The 19,133-nt window shown below is 43.4% G+C and overlaps 1 protein-coding gene across 5 annotated transcripts in view; it reads left to right on the top strand.

Moving 5' to 3' along the window:
* CTBP1 (C-terminal binding protein 1) overlaps nt 1-17,351 on the top strand; it is a 55,496-nt gene extending 38,145 nt beyond the window's left edge. For 4 of the 5 annotated variants that reach the window (XM_081861004.1, XM_081861008.1, XM_081861007.1 and 1 more), the window contains 7 exons: nt 1,115-1,259; nt 2,580-2,786; nt 4,733-4,947; nt 8,026-8,156; nt 9,929-10,056; nt 11,223-11,340; nt 16,280-17,351. In XM_081861004.1, coding sequence (XP_081717130.1) covers nt 1,115-1,259; nt 2,580-2,786; nt 4,733-4,947; nt 8,026-8,156; nt 9,929-10,056; nt 11,223-11,340; nt 16,280-16,466 — 1,131 coding nt within the window. In that variant the 3' untranslated portion in view covers nt 16,467-17,351. The remainder of the gene's footprint in view (nt 1-1,114; nt 1,260-2,579; nt 2,787-4,732; nt 4,948-8,025; nt 8,157-9,928; nt 10,057-11,222; nt 11,341-16,279) is intronic. The other variant, XM_081861005.1, reaches the window with a different exon arrangement.
* Nucleotides 17,352-19,133: the final 1,782 nt, after the last annotated feature.

The following is a 19,133-nucleotide window of genomic DNA, read 5'->3' as shown; positions in this document are numbered from 1 at the left end:
CTATTGACAGCAAGAGAAACTCTTGCCACTTATTGGAGAGCTGATGGGAAATTCTTCGTGACCTTGGATGCCTCTTGTATAAATTGACACCAGATGATGTTTTGGAACATAAAATCTTGGCTCGCTTTGGAGCTCTTTGCATAATGCCTATCTCTAGAGTTATCTTACTTCGAAGGATAGGTAGGGATGGGAACTGCCTTTCGGTTGTTTTATTTGTGTTACGCTTTTTAGTAAAAGTTAAAGGATCAGAAAGGAACAACCGTTCTCCACAGTGCTAATAGCGCCACAAGAAAACACTTCCATTGCTTTGCTCTATTTTTCTATTTTGTTTAATTTCCCCAAAGGCTTTTTTCTTGCCTTAAGCAACTAGGGTACACTCAAGTTCAGTGAAACTTGATAAATGTCTTGAGATTTGCCATGATGCTAAAAACAAAACCTGCACCTCAGACTGTTGGTGGGCACTGGGTCCAGAGTAGTCAGACTACCAAGTACGTAACATCTTAATCCATGGTATTTTGCCAGGTTAAAGGTAAAGGTAAAGGGGCCCCTGACCATTAGGTCCAGTCGTGACCGACTCTGGGGTTGCGGCGCTCATCTCACTTTATTGGCCGAGGGAGCCGGCGTACAGCTTCCGGGTCATTTGGCCAGCATGACTAAGCCGCTTCTGGCGAACCAGAGCAGCGATGGAAACACCGTTTACCTTCCCGCCGGAGCAGTAACTATTTATCTACTTGCACTTTGACGTGCTTTCAAACTGCTAGGTGGGCAGGAGCAGGGACCGAGCAACGGGAGCTCACCCCGTCGTGGGGATTCGAACCGCCAACCTTCTGATCAGCAAGCCCTAGGCTCTGTGGTTCAACCCACAGCACCACCCGCGTCCCTCTCAGCTCCCAGGGGGAACTAGCAAAATATAGTAGCATTTGTGAACAGGTCTCTCAAGTGAACAGTAAGTCTCAGGCAATCATTTTGCTACCCACTCTGCTGCAACCGCACCTTGAAATTCTCCCTTGAGAGATGACCAGACTATTGGAGGCGATGGCGTGTACCCCAGGAATTGGGATTCTGGAGGGCGTGTTGAGAACGTAACTGAATTGTGTTTGCCTTTGTTTTTCAGGTACTAAATGAAGCAGTGGGAGCCCTGATGTACCACACCATCACTTTAACCCGTGAAGACCTGGAGAAGTTTAAAGCACTTCGAATAATCGTTAGAATTGGAAGTGGTTTTGATAACATTGATATTAAATCTGCTGGCGATTTAGGTATGTCGTTAATTCATGTCTGTGAAATTTTAGGTAGAAACCCAAGGGGGGTTGGTGTTCCGACCTTTCTGACGTGTTTGTAGGTTGCACTTAATTGTGGTACTCTGTATTTGAAATTAATTGAATAACTCAAGTAAGGGTACTCCAGTTGGTGCTCACAAAATAAATAAATAAATAAATAAATAAATAAATAAATAAATAATTTATTTATATCCCGCCCTCCCCAACCGAAGCCGGGCTCAGAGCGGCTAACAACAGTAAACTGATACAACAGTCTAAAATCATTCCATTATAAAATCAGTTCAAATCAAATTAATGGCAACCATTGGGCTAGAGTTCTGTGAGGATTGCCAGGGGGTCAGGCTGTGCCCTGGCCAAAGGCCTGGTTGAACAGCTCTGTCTTGCAGGCCCTGTGGAAAGATGTCAAGTCCCGCAGGGCCCTAGTCTCTTGTGACAGAGCGTTCCACCAGATCGGAGCCACAGCCGAAAAAGCCCTGGCTCTGGTTGAGGCCAGCCTAACCTCTCTGTGGCCTGGGACCTCCAAGATGTTTTTGTCTGAAGACCACAAGGTCGTCCGTGGGACATACCAGGAGACGCTGTCCCGTAGGTACGAGGGTCCTAGGCTGTATAGGGCTTTAAAGGTTAAAACCAGCACCTTAAACCTGATCCTGTACTCCACCGGGAGCCAGTGCAGCTGGTGTAGTACCAGGTGAATGTGAGCCCGCAGCGAGGACCCCGTAAGGAGTCTCGCCGCAGCATTCTGCACCCACTGGAGTTTCTGGGTCAGTCTCAAGGGCAGCCCCACGTAGAGCCAGTTACAATAATCCAGTCTGGAGCCTTGGTCCCATCCCTGGAGCAACTGCTTACATCCAGCTCCACTCTCCCCTGCCCTACCCAAAGCAAGAGTTTATTCCGCAACCCCTCTATTTCTCTTATGCTTTTCTGATGCATGACTTGTTTTAGATGGTTGAAGTAGCAGGTGGGGAGTGTCCATTTCTTAATCACTGGAAAGGTGCATAGTCTTGCTTTAGGTCAGGCATAGGCAAACTCGGCCCTCCAGCTGTTTTGGGACTACAACTCCCATCATCCCTAGCTAGCAAAACCAGTGGTCAGGGATGATGGGAATTGTAGTCCCAGAACAGCTGGAGGGCTGAGTTTGCCTATGCCTGATTTAGGTGCTTAATAGTATATGTCTTTCCAAAATCTCTGAGGGCCAGGGCCTGGTTGAATTCATAAAGATGCTAAAGGGGGCGGGGGATTCTGTGGCATTCTGGAGCCACCCCAGGATTCAACACATTGTGTGTTTTATTATTATTTAAGGGATTGCAGTGTGCAATGTTCCAGCTGCATCCGTGGAAGAGACAGCAGACTCTACAATGTGCCACATCTTGAACCTGTACAGACGAACCACCTGGCTTCATCAGGCCTTGCGAGAAGGCACGAGGGTGCAGAGCGTGGAGCAGATCCGGGAAGTGGCTTCTGGGGCTGCAAGAATCCGAGGGGAGACCCTGGGCATTATTGGGTTAGGTAGGCTAAACCTATTGTCCTGCTCTCTGCTCTTTGCGGATAAAGTCTGTTTGTTATTTAAATGCATCCACTGTTGTGGCTTAAGGCTAATCGGGACCCTAACAAACTGCTAGGGATGATGGTATCTATTTAGAATTGCTGCCCTGGGTTAGCTAGTGCCCTAAGATGCTCCAAACCTATTGTCTGCGTTACCAAGACCCAGATATCTACCCCTCTACAGTGGTACCTCAGTTTAAGAATTGCCCTGTTTATGAACGATTTGGTTTACAAACTTCGCAAAACCAGAAGTAGTGTCCCGGTTTGTGAACTTTACCTTGGTCTACAAACGGAAACCGAACTGTGGAAGGGCACCGGCGGCGGGAGGCCTCATTAGGGAAAGGCGCCTTGATTTAAGAACAGATTCGGTTTAAGAACGGACTTCAGGAACGGATTAAGTTCGTAAACCAAGGTACCACTGTATTTTGCTCAGTAGTTCATTTCTAAAATGTATTCCAGAACCGCCCTGTCACTCTGTAGCAGAAATAAGTTTGTTGAACCATAGTGGGCAAAAGTCTACACAAAGTTTGGGGAGGGGTGGAAGAGTAACAGTGATGTTTTCCTAATGGAACTGGAAATTTCTCTTCTCCATTCCCTGCCCCTATGTTTCATTAGAACTCTTTAAGTTGGACTACTGTGTACGTACTCTGTGACCTCATTCTGACGTAACATTAAACTATGGCTTAGCATAATACGAATGGCCCTCTGCTTTGTGAGCTCCCTTCTCTTCTTCCGCTGCAACCATGAAGAGGAGTAGATGGGAAGGGTTTGCTTCCACTTCCAACTAATTATGTCCACGCGTCATCCTTGGACCCAGATAAACTGGATATTCTTAACTATGGTTTAGGGAAAGAAGCAAACATTAAACCCTGGTTTACGATTCTGCTAAACCAGTGTTCTTCAGCCAGATGTTGGACAATATCCTCAGCCAGCTTAGCCGCAGGTGGGACCCACAATCGAAGAACACTGTCCTAAACCATATTTAAGATTCAGCTTTGGGGATAATGATAATAAACATGGACTCACAGCTGTCCATGGAGGCACAGGTCAAATCTGTGTCCAGGGCAGCTGTTTACCAGCTCCATCTGGTACGCAGGCTGAGACCCTATCTGCCTGCGGACTGTCTCGCCAGAGTGGTGCATGCTCTGGTTATCTCCCGCTTGGACTACTGCAATGCACTCTACGTGGGGCTACCTACGTGGGATGACTCAGAAACTACAACTAATCCAGAATGCAGCAGCTAGACTGGTGACTGGGGGCGGCCGCCGAGACCATATAACACCGGTCTTGAAAGACCTACATTGGCTTCCAGAGCACAATTTCCGAGCACAATTCAAAGTGTTGGTGCTGACCTTTAAAGCCCTAAACGGCCTCGGTCCAGCATACCTGAAGGAGCGTCTCCACCCCCATCGTTCTGCCCGGACATTGAGGTCCAGCGCCGAGGGCCTTCTGGCGGTTCCCTCATTGCGAGAAGCAAAGCTACAGGGAACCAGGCAGAGGGCCTTCTCGGTAGTGGCGCCCGCCCTGTGGAACGCCCTTCCAGCAGATGTCAAAGCGATAAACAACTACCTGACATTCAGAAGACATCTTAAGGCAGCCCTGTTCAGGGAAGTTTTTAACGTGTGATTTTATTGTATTTTTGGTTTCTATGGAAGCCGCCCAGAGTGGCTGGGGAGGCCCAGCCAGATGGGTGGGGTATAAATAATAAATCATTATTATTATTATTATTATTATTATTATTATTATTATTAATTGAAAGCAGAAGCTAAACCTTTTCCTTACGGCCACACCAGAAAAAGAGATAGTTTAACATTGCATCCTAGCCCCATCTGCATGAATGGGTGGGTAGCTTTATACCTGCCTCAACAATATTTGTTGTAAGACAAAACGAATTCTCCCCCTCCCTGCAGGACGAGTTGGTCAAGCAGTTGCACTACGTGCAAAAGCCTTTGGCTTCAATGTCATTTTCTACGACCCGTACCTCTCAGATGGCATGGAACGCGCTCTTGGACTTCAGCGGGTGACGACTTTGCAGGATTTGTTGTTTCACAGCGACTGCGTCACCCTCCACTGCAGCCTAAACGAACACAACCATCACCTTATTAATGACTTCACCATTAAACAGGTATGTTTCGGATAATGTCACAGTGACGATAAAAGTCAACATTGACATAGCAATTTTTGTGTGTTCTAAGCACTTCACAAACATCGCCTTAGAGAAACTTACAACAGCCTTGCGAGGAAGACCAAAGATGTCATTGCCATATTGCAGATATATTGTTACAGGGTATATTGAGAGGTGAGTGGTTCTGCCTGGCAACCAGGTATCAATTTTGTCTGCCGTCTGTCCTGTTAATTGGTTCTACTTGGTGAAGAAATGTCACATCCTACCACTGCAGTTTAATCACATTGATCTTTGTTTACTCGAGAACCAAAAAGTTGTCTTCCAATAAAATTTCTGCATATCTCAATTCGTAGATTAAGTGGCTACTGCCCCCTTGTGTTCAGTGCTAATACTCACAAGTGTTCCCATCCCAATTTAGTTGTCAGGCTACTGGTGGAGGAGAGTACTTGAAATAATTTCAGACTTTCAACTGAAACGTTTGCAGATCACCCATAGCATTTACAGCCGTAACTTACTTTTTATTGAACTTACATTATCAGAAGTGTATGCTTGCCAATCAAAACAACCATTTCTTAGTTCTGCAGGCAGAGAACTGCCTACAGAATAATGGCAGTCTTGCAGTTAGTTGCATCCTAGATGACACAACCTTGATGGCAGAAAGTGAGGAGGAATTAAAGAACCTATTAATGAGGGAAAGAGGAGAGCGCAAAATATGGTCTGAAGCTCAGCATCAAAAATAGTAAGATCATGGCCACTGGGCCCATCACCTCCTGGCAAATAGAAGGGGAAGAAATGGAGGCAGTGAGAGATTTTACTTTCTTGGGCTCCATGATCACTGCAGATGGTGACAGCAGCCACGAAATTAAAAGACGCCTGCTTCTTGGGAGAAAAGCAATGACAAACCTAGACAGCATCTTAAAAAGCAGAGACATCCCCTTGCCAACAAAGGTCCGTATAGTTAAAGCTATGGTTTTCCCAGTAGTGATGTATGGAAGTGAGAGCTGGACCATAAAGAAGGCTGATAGCCGAAGAATCGATGCTTTTTAATTATGGTGTTGGAGGAGACTCTTGAGAGTCCCATGGACTGCAAGAAGATCAAACCTCTCCATTCTGAAGGAAATCAGCCCTGAGTGCTCACTGGAAGGACAGATCGTGAAGCTGAGGCTCCAAGACTTTGGCCACCTCATGAGAAGAGAAGACTCCCTGGAAAAGACCGTGATGTTGGGAAAGATGGAGGGCACAAGGAGAAGGGGACGACAGAGGATGAGATGGTTGGACAGTGTTCTCGAAGCTACCAGCATGAGTTTGACCAAACTGCGGGAGGCCGTGGAAGACAGGAGTGCCTGGCGTGCTCTGGTCCAGGGGGTCACGAAGAGTCGGACATGACTAAACGACTAAACAACAACAATAATTTTTGTATTATGCAACCACTTCTCTGAGGTTTGGTGATCAGACCATCCACCTGATGTATTGGCACCTAGTTCATGGAAGCTTGTGCTGCAATAATTCCAAGAATCTCTTTTTCATCTGTGAACCTTCATGAGAACATGAGAATTCAATCCACTTCTGGGTCTCTCTCTCCCCCCCCCCCCTTAAGAGGTCTGCCGACTGGGCAGAAGGGTTTTTCAACTATGATGAACAGAATATGGAATAGCCACTGGCTGCCTCATGGCCTCTATTTAGGCAGGTTGCAAAACCACCTTTATTTCAGCAGGCATTTTCAGGGCACATTAGTTTTTCAACTGATTTTTAGAGTTGTGCTTTGGTTCCCAGGGAACGGGGTATTAATGTATTAGTTAACCTGTTGCTATCTTGCTGCTCCTGTAATCATATGAGGTACTTCAAATTGTCATTTTATTCTTTTTTATATTAATTACAGTGTCGATTCTGTTTTTTAAAATGGTGCTGCAGAAATGTTGATATAAATGAATGCTCTGATCTTTAAGGTGCCATAAAGCTTTTCTTTTCTTTATTGCAACCAACAGAATTTACTGCACAGCTAATTCTGTGGATTCTCTCTTGAGGCAGTTCATGATTTTCCTTTTATCTAGTCATACGCTTCACATAAACTGGTTTCCACAGCTTTCTGGGTTTCAAGTTAATTGGCTTTCAGCAAGCAAGAAATCTCAACATTATGGGCTGGCCATTTGTTGAATTACATTAACATAGTTTATGGATATGTTTGCTTGCAAGTTTCTGAAAGCCGTGAAACTTCTTGATGAAACAGGAAATCGACATAAGCGTATTACTGAAAGCTACAATTGTCTGTGTCAGTTTTATAATTTATTAAATATTTCCGCTTTCCTAAAGGATCTTGGAATGCAAAGGTGTTCTGATAAGTTATTAATATGTCACTTATTTTTATGTCAACAGCTGTGCTGTTCTACTTGGTACAACTTTAAGTGTTTCCATTGATATGTTAAGGCAAGTAGAAAATTACATTGTTGCCTCAGTAAGCAAACACATTTTGTTTGCTAACGGGTGCTTGTTTTCACACGTCTCGTTTTTAGTAATTTCTATTCACTTTACCTTAAAAAATATTTTTTTTTGCAGTAAATCAGTTCAGTTTCTTGTGAAAGGTAGAGGAAACAGCCTGTGCACTTTTTCCAAAGCCACGGCAGTTCCTTTCAGCGACTCAGAGTCTTAAATTTCATAAATTGTCATCTGACTTCAGTGCAGTACAACAGGGCACACATTTTAAAGTCCTGTTAACTAGACGGAAAGAATTTTTAAAGCATCAAACTGCCCATATTTTTAAGGTTTGCTTTCAGTATTGCCTTAGGCTACATTATAGCATTTAAACGCAGACTGAACATCTGTCAAATGCAAAAATTAATCTGTTTGATGCTCCCCCTCCCCTGGCCTTGTTCAGTTTAACCATGATAAAGATGCAGTTTTGCTTGGCTATTTACACCTTTTAAGCTTCGTTTATAAGAAGATTTTTGTAGCATTTTTCCAGTGTGTAGTAAGGCAAGTGGTTCATTTTTGGTTGTAGGCTGTTCCAATGACGGCTGGTTCCTCTACTAACATCAACTTTATTTCGCGTGTTTTTAATCTGGGCATTTTAACTTCCCGCAGATGCGACAGGGAGCCTTCCTTGTGAACATGGCTCGAGGAGGGCTAGTAGATGAAAAAGCACTTGCACAGGCCCTGAAGGAAGGAAGGATACGAGGGGCAGCCTTGGACGTACACGAGTCAGAACCATTCAGGTGATTCTGTTTCCTGTTTAGTGCCTGTTCTATTGCTAAACAAAAATAAAAAGGCAAAGGGACCTCTGACCATTAGGTCCAGTCGTGACCGACTTTGGGGTTGCGGCGCTCATCTCGCTTTATTGGCCGAGGGAGCTGGCGTACAGCTTCCAGGTCATGTGGCCAGAATGAATAAGCTGCTTTTGGCAAACCAGAGCAGCGCACGGAAATGCTGTTTATCTTCCCGCCAGAATGGTACCTATTTATCTACTTGCACTTTGATGTGCTTTCAAACTGCTAGGTGGGCAGGAGCAGGGACCGAACGGGAGCTCACCCCGTCACAGGGATTCGAACCGCTGACCTTCTGATCAGCAAGTCCTAGGCTCTGTGGTTTAACCCACAGCGCCACCTTCCAAATGAAGATTCTCTGGTCCTTCCTAGAGTGTTCCAAGTGTCTCCTATACTTGCATCTCTGGATTATTATCAGAATATGCAGTGACCCAGAATATGTTGTTTCCTGCTATTTATTAAAAAGACAATATCAATTATGTGTCCCTGGTGACCAGCCTTTGCTCACCTTCGGACCCACCCACTGGCTTCGGTAGCAGCAGCTTCAACTCGCCCTCACTTCCGATTAGTAGGAAATTAATGGTTCTACACAATCTTCCAAGGGTAAAAGGCATATTTCGTAGCAAAAATACGTTCCCGCCTGACTGCTTGGCCTGTCCTCCATCTATATTCTCTGCCCTGCAGGGCTCTGAGATACTGGTAGTGTTTTTGGATGATGCGTGAGCACCTAACAGCTCCACACAAAAGTTTAGACAACACCTTGAAAGCTTCCATGGATTCAGTCAGGAACAGATACCTCAAAGATGCTGTTTGATCCCTTTCCACTATCAAGTTTTGGCTAGGAAAGCCCAGCCACCCCAGTATACAGCTCAATCATACTTTCAAAATCTGTTTGGGGTGCCAAAATATTGACCTGGTTGAGACTTGATATGAAGGCAGGGAGAAGCTGTTCAAATGAACCACGTTCCTCTCATATTACCACAGAACCAGCAACTCCAGAACTAACTCTCCCAAAAGTTTACCACTTTATATCTAGGCAAATGGCTGTCTTACTGTTTTATTACATATATCTTCCTCCAGCGAACTCTATGGAAACATCTACTCTGGGCTTTCAAACCCCGTCTCAATACTGTTTCCTCAAATGCACATGTTGTTGTTCCCATTATCCTCAGCACTGGCTGTGCTGTTGAGAAATGGAAGTTGTGGGTGTTTGCCATTCATTTCTGGCTGTGTATACTTATTCTTTGGGACGCGGGTGGCACTGTGGGTTAAACCACAGAGCCTGGGGCTTGCCGATCAGAAGGTCGGCGATTCAAATCCCCGCGATGGGGTGAGCTCCCGTTGCTCCGTCCCTGCTCCTGCCAACCTAGCAGCTCAAAAGCATGTCAAAGTGCAAGTAGATAAATAGGTACCACTCCAGCGGGAAGGTAAACGGCGTTACCATGTGCTGCTCTGGTTTGCCAGAAGCGGCTTAGTCATGCTGGCCACATGACCTGGAAGCTGTCTGTGGACAAACGCCGGCTCCCTCGGCCAGTAAAGCGAGATGAGCGCCACAACCTCAGAGTCGGTCACGACTGGACCTAATGGCCAAGGGTCCCTTTATCTTTTTATACTTATTCTTAATAAACATGCAAAAGCCTCTGTTCAGGAAGATGATGGTGATGATGATTAATTACAATATAAGATGTACAGTATATGATACCTTTCTTTACTTTTTCTCTCAGCTTTAGTCAGGGTCCCCTGAAGGATGCACCAAATCTGATCTGTACTCCCCACGCTGCGTGGTACAGTGAGCAGGCCTCAATAGAAATGCGGGAAGAAGCAGCCCGAGAGATCCGGAAAGCTATCACAGGTGCCAGCCATATTCCCCTCAGTGTTCTTTTACCGACTCTTCCTTAACGAGCATGCCGTTCTTCTGTATCTGGAACATCAGTAGTACAAAGGACACCAAACTGGCTTGAAATAACATTTGCTGTGTGGCACTACTAACTTTGCAAACGTTGACTTTTTTTAAAAAAAAGAAAATTAATTCAAAATTATAACAAGACATATTATCCAAAAACATATCATCCTTGTCCCCCGCCCCCATTTTTATTAAAATACAACATTAAAATATTGAAACATTAAAATATTAAAATGCAGCCTCATCACAGGAGGAGAAAAGGAAAAAGGAAAAAGAAAGAGGGGGAGGGAATCAAATTGGCTCCAAGCCAAAGGCCAGGCAGAACAACTCTCTCTTACAGGCCCCGAGGAAAGAAATCAGATCCTGCAGGGCCCTGGTCTCATGAGGCAGAGCGTTCCACCAGGCTGGAGCCAGCGTTGAGAAGGCCCTGGCTCTGGTTGAAGCTAATCTAACTTCTTTAGGGCCCGGGACCACTAGGGTGTTGCTGTTTATGGACCTTGAGGCTCTCCGTGGGGCATACCAGGTGAACTGATAACACAATGAAAAACGGCCATTATTACCATATTTTTCGCCCTATAGGACACACTTTTCCCCCTCCAAAAATGAAGGGGAAATGTGTGTGCGTCCTGTGGGGCGAATGCAGGCTTTCGCTGAAGCCTGGAGAGCAAGGGGGGTCGGTGCGCACCGACCCCTCTCGCTCTCCAGGCTTCAGGAAGCTATCCGCTAGCCGTGGGAGACCCAGCTCTCCCACAGCTAGCGGAGAGCTTGCCGGCACCCAGAAGCTTTTCGCGCAGCTCTACGCTAGCCGTTGGAGAGCTTCGCGACTTCGTGCAGCTCTCCCACGGCTTGCGAATAGCAGCCTGTTCTGGGGGCTGGGTTCGGGGGAAGCTCGGGCTTCCCCCGCCCCTGCCCTGCACCTAGGGGGGAAATAATTTTTTTTTTCTTTATTTCCCCCCCCCCCCAAAAAAACTAGGTGCATCCTATGGGCCGGTGCGTCCTATGGGGCGAAAAATACGGTAATGTGTTGTGCACATTTGCGTGCATTTTATTTTTAACCTGACATTATTTGCACATGCGGAGTTTACTTATGCTGCAATATTTAACTGTCTGGCTAGGTCGCATTCCAGACAACCTGAGGAACTGTGTCAACAAAGAACATTTGACTGCAGCTACACATTGGGCCAGCATGGACCCAGGAGTTGTTCATCCAGAGCTCAATGGTGCTGCGTACAGGTAGGAATGTTCTCTCGCCCCAGTTTAATGGCGTTCCCTTTTGTCTGCTCCAGACAGTATCCACTATGTATATCCGTTGACATGCTGACAGTGAGCTGTCATTGTGAGGCGTCAACTCGGGGAGAAGAGATTCAGAAGGTTTTAACATTTTGAGTCAAATGCCACTCCCATCAAATGCTATTGCTATAACTTCCAAATCTCTTGTGTACATGTGGGGGTGGGACAGCTGGTACTCCACAATAACCAGATTTTATTGGGGGAGGCTCTAGTGCAGGGGTCAGCAAACTTTTTCAGCAGGGGCCCGGTCCACTGTCCCTCAGATCCTGTGGGGGCCCGGATTATATTTTGGAAAAGGAAAAAAATATGAACGAATTCCTATTCCCGACAAATAACCCAGAGATGCATTTTAAATCAAAGGACACATTCTACTCATGTAAAAACGTGCTGATTCCTGGACCTTCCGCGGGCTGGATTTAGAAGGTGATTGGACTGGATCTGGCCCTCTGCTCTAGTGACTGATCTCCCATGTAGTTGCTGCTAATTTTTTTTGGGGGGGACTCCATAACCTTCCCACCCCCCTGAGAGGCAGCAACATCATCTGCAAGAGTGTCAGAATAGTTAACAGCCCTCCTTTAGTAAGCGAGCAATTAAATGCGGCATTAAGCTGCTTTTTCCTTTTTTAATGGGATTTCTACTTCTGGCTACTATTTACACGGTAGCACTCCTTTGCAAGATTTCATTTCTGATTAAAAGCTTAAAAGTTGCCAGTTGGAGATCTTTTGTTCATGTTCATGCATTCAGTGAATCTGACTTCCAGGTCGATAGATATTCCTCAGACAACAGTTGTCATGTGCTACAAGTTTTTTTATTTTTTTTTTATTTTTTAAGAAGATTTTTCTTTTACAAATTTGTGTAAGCACATTCATATCCAATATAATACAAAATTCTTTTAGACTTCCCCCAGCTCCCTCCACAATCCTCATAGTTTTAAATTTGGTTCACATTTCCTTTATCGTTGTATTGCCAGTTTATAAATCTTACAACTCATTTCTCTCTTACAATACCCTTTCTCCTCACAAAGCCTCTTTAAATCCAACTAGCGTTGTCTGTTCATCACAAATATTTTCCAGTCCTGGTTGAACTTGTGATCTTTTTGATATATGATTTTTCCTGTCAGTTTATCTAATTCAGCAAAGTCTATCAATTTCCGTCTCCATTCTTCCAATGTTGGTAATTCTTCTTGTTTCCATTTTTGAGCCATTAAAATTCTTGCCGCAGTCACTGCATATTGAAAAAGTTTATAATCACTTCTATTAATTTCTCTTCCTGTGATTCCTAACAAAAAGGCTTCTGGTTTTTTCACAAACGTATATTTAAACATCTTTTTCAACTCATTATATATCATTTCCCAGAAGCCTTTTACTTTCTTACACTCCCACCACATATGGTAAAACGACCCTTCCCTTTCCTTACACTTCCAACATTTGTTACATGTCTTATACATTTTTGCTAGTTTAACGGGAGTGATGTACCATCTATATACCATTTTCATAATGTTTTCCTTTATCGTCATACATGCAGTGAATTTCATATTTTCCTTCCATACCTTCTCCCAATCTGCTAGCTGTATATTATAACCAAAGTCCCTGGCCCAATGTATCATAACCGATTTGACTTCTTCGTCTTTTGTTTGCCATTCCAATAGCATTTTGTACATTTTTGACAATACCTTATAATCATTATTTATTATCTCTTTCTGAAATCTAGACTCTCCTTCAATATATCTCCTCTCTTTACAATCCTTTTTAAACATTTCATTTGTTTGGAAGTAGTGCAACCAATCATATACATATTTTTTAACTTGTTCATATGGCTTCAATTTCCATTTTCCCCCTTCTTTAATTACAATGTCTCCATAAGTCATCCAGTCCTCTCTCATATTTATCTTTTTAACACTCATGACCTCCAGTGGGGATAACCAATGAGGTACATTTGGTTCCAAAATATTTTGGTACCTCAGGTCGGAGCGAAACAATACAAACTTAAAGCTTTTGCAGATGACCTAGTTTTGACCCTGCAGGAGCCAGAATCTAGTACGAAAAGAGTATTACAATTGATTCAGGACTTTGGTCGGGTGACGGGATTTAAATTAAACAAACAGAAAACCAAGGTGCTGGGAAAAAATTTGACAGATACAGAGTCAGAACGGTTTCAGAGAGAAACAGAACTAACTATGGTTAAAAAGGTAAAGTACCTAGGGGTAAACATAACAGCAAAAAATCTGAGTCTATTTAAGGATAATTATGAAAAATGTTGGTCTGAAATTAAGAGAGACTTGGACAGTTGGACAAAACTGAAACTTTCTTTGTTAGGCCGAATTGCTGCTATTAAGATGAATGTATTGCCAAGAATGTTGTTTTTGTTTCAAACACTACAGATTGTGGACAAAACGGAGTGCTTCCGGAAGTGGCAGAAAGATATATCTAAATTTGTCTGGCAGGGCAAAAAGCCCAGAATTAAGTTTAAGATATTAACAGATGCGAAAGAAAGAGGGGGCTTTGCCCTGCCAGACTTAAAGTTGTACTATGAAGCCGCAGCTTTCTGCTGGCTAAAAGACTGGCTACTTCTCGAAGACACTGACGTACTGGACTTGGAAGGTTTTAACAATGCTTTTGGTTGGCATGCATACTTATGGTATGACAAAGTTAAGATCAATAAGGCCTTTAAGAACCATATTGTCAGGAAAGCAGTGTTCAATGTCTGGACAAAATATAAAGACTTATTGGAAAATAAAACTCCAAGGTGGCTTTCACCTCTGGAAGCTAAGGCCCGAAAAAGACCCAATATGGAGGCCAAATGGCCAAAATATTGGGAAATATTAGAAAAAGATGGAGACAATTGGAAATTGCAGAGTTTGGAGAAAATGAAGGATAAGGTGCGAGACTGGTTACATTACGCTCAGATTAAAGAAGTTTTTAAAAATGACAAAAAGTTAGGGTTCCAGGTGGAGAAATCGAAATTAGAAACAGAATTGTTGGAACCAAAGACTAAGGTATTATCTAGAATGTATAACTTGCTGTTAAAGTGGAATACACAAGACGAAATGGTTAAATCGGCTATGATAAAGTGGGCGCAGGACATTGGGCATAACATTATGTTTGAGGATTGGGAAAGGTTGTGGACCACTGGGCTGAACTTCACCGCATGTAATGCTCTGAAGGAAAATGTAATGAAAATGATATATAGATGGTACATGACCCCAGTTAAACTTGCCAAAATATACCATTCGTCTGATAATAAATGTTGGAAATGTAAAGAAAATGAAGGAACATTCTTTCACCTCTGGTGGACATGCCCTAAGGTGAAGGCCTTCTGGGAAATGATATATAATGAGCTGAAAAAGGTATTTAAGTATACCTTCACTAAGAAACCAGAGGCCTTCCTTCTGGGTATTGTCGGCCAGAAGGCGCTAAAGAAGGACCGAACATTCTTTATGTATGCAACAACGGCAGCAAGGATACTCATTGCAAAAAACTGGAAAACTCAAGATCTACCCACACTGGAAGAGTGGCAGGTGCAGCTGATGGACTATATGCAACTGGCCGAGATGACTGGCAGAATCCGAGACCTGGGAGAAGAGAAGATGGAGGAAGACTGGAAGAAATTTAAGATGTATCTACAAAAACATTGTAATTTGGTTGAATGTTAAGAAGGATGCTCGATTATAAAAAATTGGCCACCACTAAATTAGATTTAAATTTGATGATAAGTGAGATTAAAGAAAATATAAAATTTTTTGGAAGAATTGCTAGATTATATTCGAATGAGTGGACACGAGATTGTAAACAAGTTGATAATTTGTTTGGAAAAATCTTTTAACGATGCAAATGGGAGCGGGAGATGCGAGGGAGCCCAAAGAAGTGATGAAACTATGTTTGTGACAGAAGTAAGATTGTTTATTATTTGTGCATTTATATTCAAAAATTTTAATAAATATTTATTTTTTAAAAAAAAAAATTGGTACCTATCCCATACTTCTATTAGGGCGCCTCTAAAAATATGATTGGTAAAACTTTTATGAGCTTTCTTCTTCCCCAACCATAGGTAAGCGTGCCAACCAAACCTGTTGTCAAACCCTTCCAAGTCCAGTAACTTATTATTTTTTAGTGTTGTCCAATCCTTTATCCAACAGAGACAAGATGCTTCATAATAAAGTTTCAGGTCTGGCAGGGCGAAGCCACCTCTTTCTTTCGCATCAGTTAGTAACTTAAATTGTATTCGTGGCTTTTTGCCCTGCCAGATATATTTTGAAATCATTCTTTGCCACTCTCTGAAGATCTTTGTCCCCTTGATTATTGGAATCATTTGAAATAGAAACAACATCTTTGGAAGGACGCTCATCTTGATTGAAGAAATTCTGCCCCCAAAAGATAGTTTCATCCTTGTGCTACAAGTTAAAGGTAAAGGTAAAGGGACTCCTGACCATTAGGTCCAGTCGTGACCGACTCTGGGGTTGCGGCGCTCATCTCACTTTATTGACCAAGGGAGCCGGCGTACAGCTTCCGGATCATGTGGCCAGCATGATTAAGCCGCTTCTGGCGAACCAGAGCAGCACACGGAAACGCCGTTTACCTTCCCGCTGGAGCGGTACCTATTTATCTACTTGCACTTTGACGTGCTTTTGAACTGCTAGGTTGGCAGGAGCAGGGACCGAGTAACGGGAGCTCACCCCGTCGTGGGGATTCGAACCGCCGACCTTCTGATTGGCAAGTCCCAGGCTCTGTGGTTTAACCCACAGCGCCACCCGCGTCCCTGTGCTACAAGTTACTCTTCCTTAAATTTTGTAGGAAAATGTCTTCACACACATGCCCAATAAAATAAAATAAAAAGTAACACTATGTCTCAACAGATCTCTGATGCATGCTTTCCTTTCTCTCAGCAGGTATCCTCCCGGGGTTGTCAGCGTGGCTCCACCTGGCCTACCTACCGCCGTAGAAGGAATAGTCCCCAACGCCATGTCCTTATCACATGGGCTTCCTCCTGTTGCCCACCCTCCCCACGCTCCTTCTCCGGGCCAGACAGTCAAACCGGAAGCTGATAGAGACCACCCTAACGACCAGTTGTAGCCTAAGAAAACATCATTCCCAGCACGGGCGACTGTGGAAAGCGTGCGGAAAACCGAGTGGACTTTGAATAGATGCAAAATCATGAACATACAGAGGAGGCCATATTATGTTTTAGACAGTGGTCCAAAATGCAGTATAATGAGAAATGGTGGGAGATGAAAGATTTGAAAACTTTATTCCTCCATATAAAAATGTAGTTTGTCCCTGTTCAGTGACCTGACTCACTGTTTCTGTGTCCTATGGGTTCTTTGTTAAGCCAGAGAAGTTAGTAGTTTAATTATATCATGAATGTACTTGTCTGTGTACAGTTTTTAGAACATTAACAAGGGTTTGTTTGCTTAGTTGTCAACAAGAAAAAAAATATATATAAGGGAGGCATTCGACAAACCATTTTTGAGATTTGGGATCCTTTGTTTTTTATATGTTTAAAAATGCCTAAAAGCGAAGCAGTTGGTGAACTTCTCAGGACAACGATTTTTCCCATTTTTCTTTCTATGCCACGCAGTGCATTGTTTTTTCTACCTTCTTGTCTTATTTTTTTAGAATAATTTAATAAAGTAAAAACAGTTTCTCCTAATTTCGGCACAAATTCCCCTTATTTCAGAATGAAGACATTTCGAAGAGATTTTGAGGTGCAAAATAAAAGTTTTTTTTTATAAACGAGCATTATGCTTTTTGTCACCGGTTAATATATATTATTGGTGGGATGCAGAGAGAGAGATTGAGAGAGGCACTAGACTACTGAAAAGTAGCTGCATTTCATTGCCTACATGGATTCCTTCCTGGTAATGTGGTAGGCTAGCAATATTTTGGGTTAAAATCATGTTTGTGACTGTGTCCATTTGTATGAATTATTATTTTCAAGAAATAAAAATTCCAAACAAATACCATGTGCACCATATATATGTATATATACATATTTATTTCTGGGTGATTGTTCATCTTTTATGAGGATTAAGGGATACTTCACGCCTAGGTTTAGTTTGCTGTGATTGTTGTAATGCTTTCTCGGAAGAACAACAGCCTCATTAAATGCAGTTCTTTTAAATACAATATTTTACAGCAAGGATAGGGATATGTATGGCCCTCAGCTCGGACTCCCCGTACTTTGCAGCCGTTGTCAATGGTTAAGGAAAACGGAAGCTGAAATCTAACAGCAAATGGAAAATGACAGCTTCTGCCATCCCTGTTTTTACTGACTGGAAAGCTGGAAATGATGTATTGGAAAAGAACAGCTTTCGTTTCATTTTTTCCAACTACGCGAATCGGTTTTCTTACATCTTGGGACATAAAGTTTTGGTTTTGAAAGAGCATCAACTAGCCACAGAACAGCCAGCTTTTTAAATATATATTTCTCATTGCAAACCAATATAACAGTGGCACAAACATTTCATGTGCATATTAAAAAAACTATTTTGACTGAGAATAAACGGATTAAATATGGAACACAATCCTACTAGAAATGTTTCCATATTTCATACACTCTTCCCCGCCATCCTTTCTTCACCTCAATCAGCCACTGAAGCAAATTATGGTGAAATAAAAACCTGGTGAAAGGATCACTCTTTATTTTACACTATTTTCTGCAAAAGGAGGAGCCTGCAATACTGTTGGGTTTTGAATATGCTCTGTTGATGCCCATAAATTTTCATTTTTCTTCTTCCCCTTAGATCTCGTAATTACATTCCTATCTTTTGATTAAATGATGGCTTCCACATTTTCGCATTATGGCTTTGTCCCTCCCTTTCCTAACTCCCTCTTAACCCTCATCCCTCCAGATTATTTAGATTTCAGACAATCTACTATATATTTGGAAAGCGGCTTGTCTGCCTGCCTGTCTTATTTTCTACAGGCTTGGCTGCCTCTCAAGATATTGCCAGCAAACTCAGCTCAGGGTTCATCACCATTTCTATGCATGGTGCCATTTTGTGTCAAGATGGCAGCCCCAAACATCACTTTGGTGTGACTTTGCCCGTTTTTGGTCATAGGTTCAACCGCCTCTCAATATATTGTCACCAGGCTTGGCACGAGGGTCCCCAAGGTGGGGGTGGCAAGCATTTGGACACTGGCCCCGTTTTGAACCAAGATGGTAGACCAAAATGTCGCTTTAGCCAAACTCTGCAGACGGGTACCCAAAGTGGGGGCAGCAGAGGGCTTTGTTGCCACATGGATGCCAGGTGCCATTTTGATTCAAGTTGGCAAACCAAAACATGAGTTTGGCACAGCACCACCTCATTTTTGACATGACCAGTCCAAACTCACAAATTATACTACCTGTTGGAAACAAAAAACAAAACCCTCAAATGTCTTTTGCTTTCTACAGATTCCCCAGGCAGCCCAGTCACTCCCTAAGGTTAAGGGACCCCTGACCATTAGGTCCAGTCGTGACCAACTCTGGGGTTCCGGCACTCATTTCACTTTATTGGCCGAGGGAGCCAGCGTTTGTCCGCAGACAGCTTCCGGGTCATGTGGCTAGCATGACTAAGCCACTTCTGGTGAACCAGAGCAGCGCACGGAAACGCCATTTACCTTCCCGCTGGAGTGGTACCTATTTATCTACTTGCGCTTTGTCGTGCTTTTGAGCTGCTAGGTTGGCAGGAGCAGGGACTGAGCAACGGGAGCTCACCCCCTTGCGGGAATTTGAACCACCAACCTTCTGATCGGCAA

This window comes from Podarcis erhardii, assembly GCF_964252035.2.
Source record: "Podarcis erhardii genome assembly, chromosome: 5".
Lineage (NCBI taxonomy): Eukaryota > Metazoa > Chordata > Lepidosauria > Squamata > Lacertidae > Podarcis > Podarcis erhardii.
This window is presented reverse-complemented; position numbering and strand designations above follow the sequence as displayed.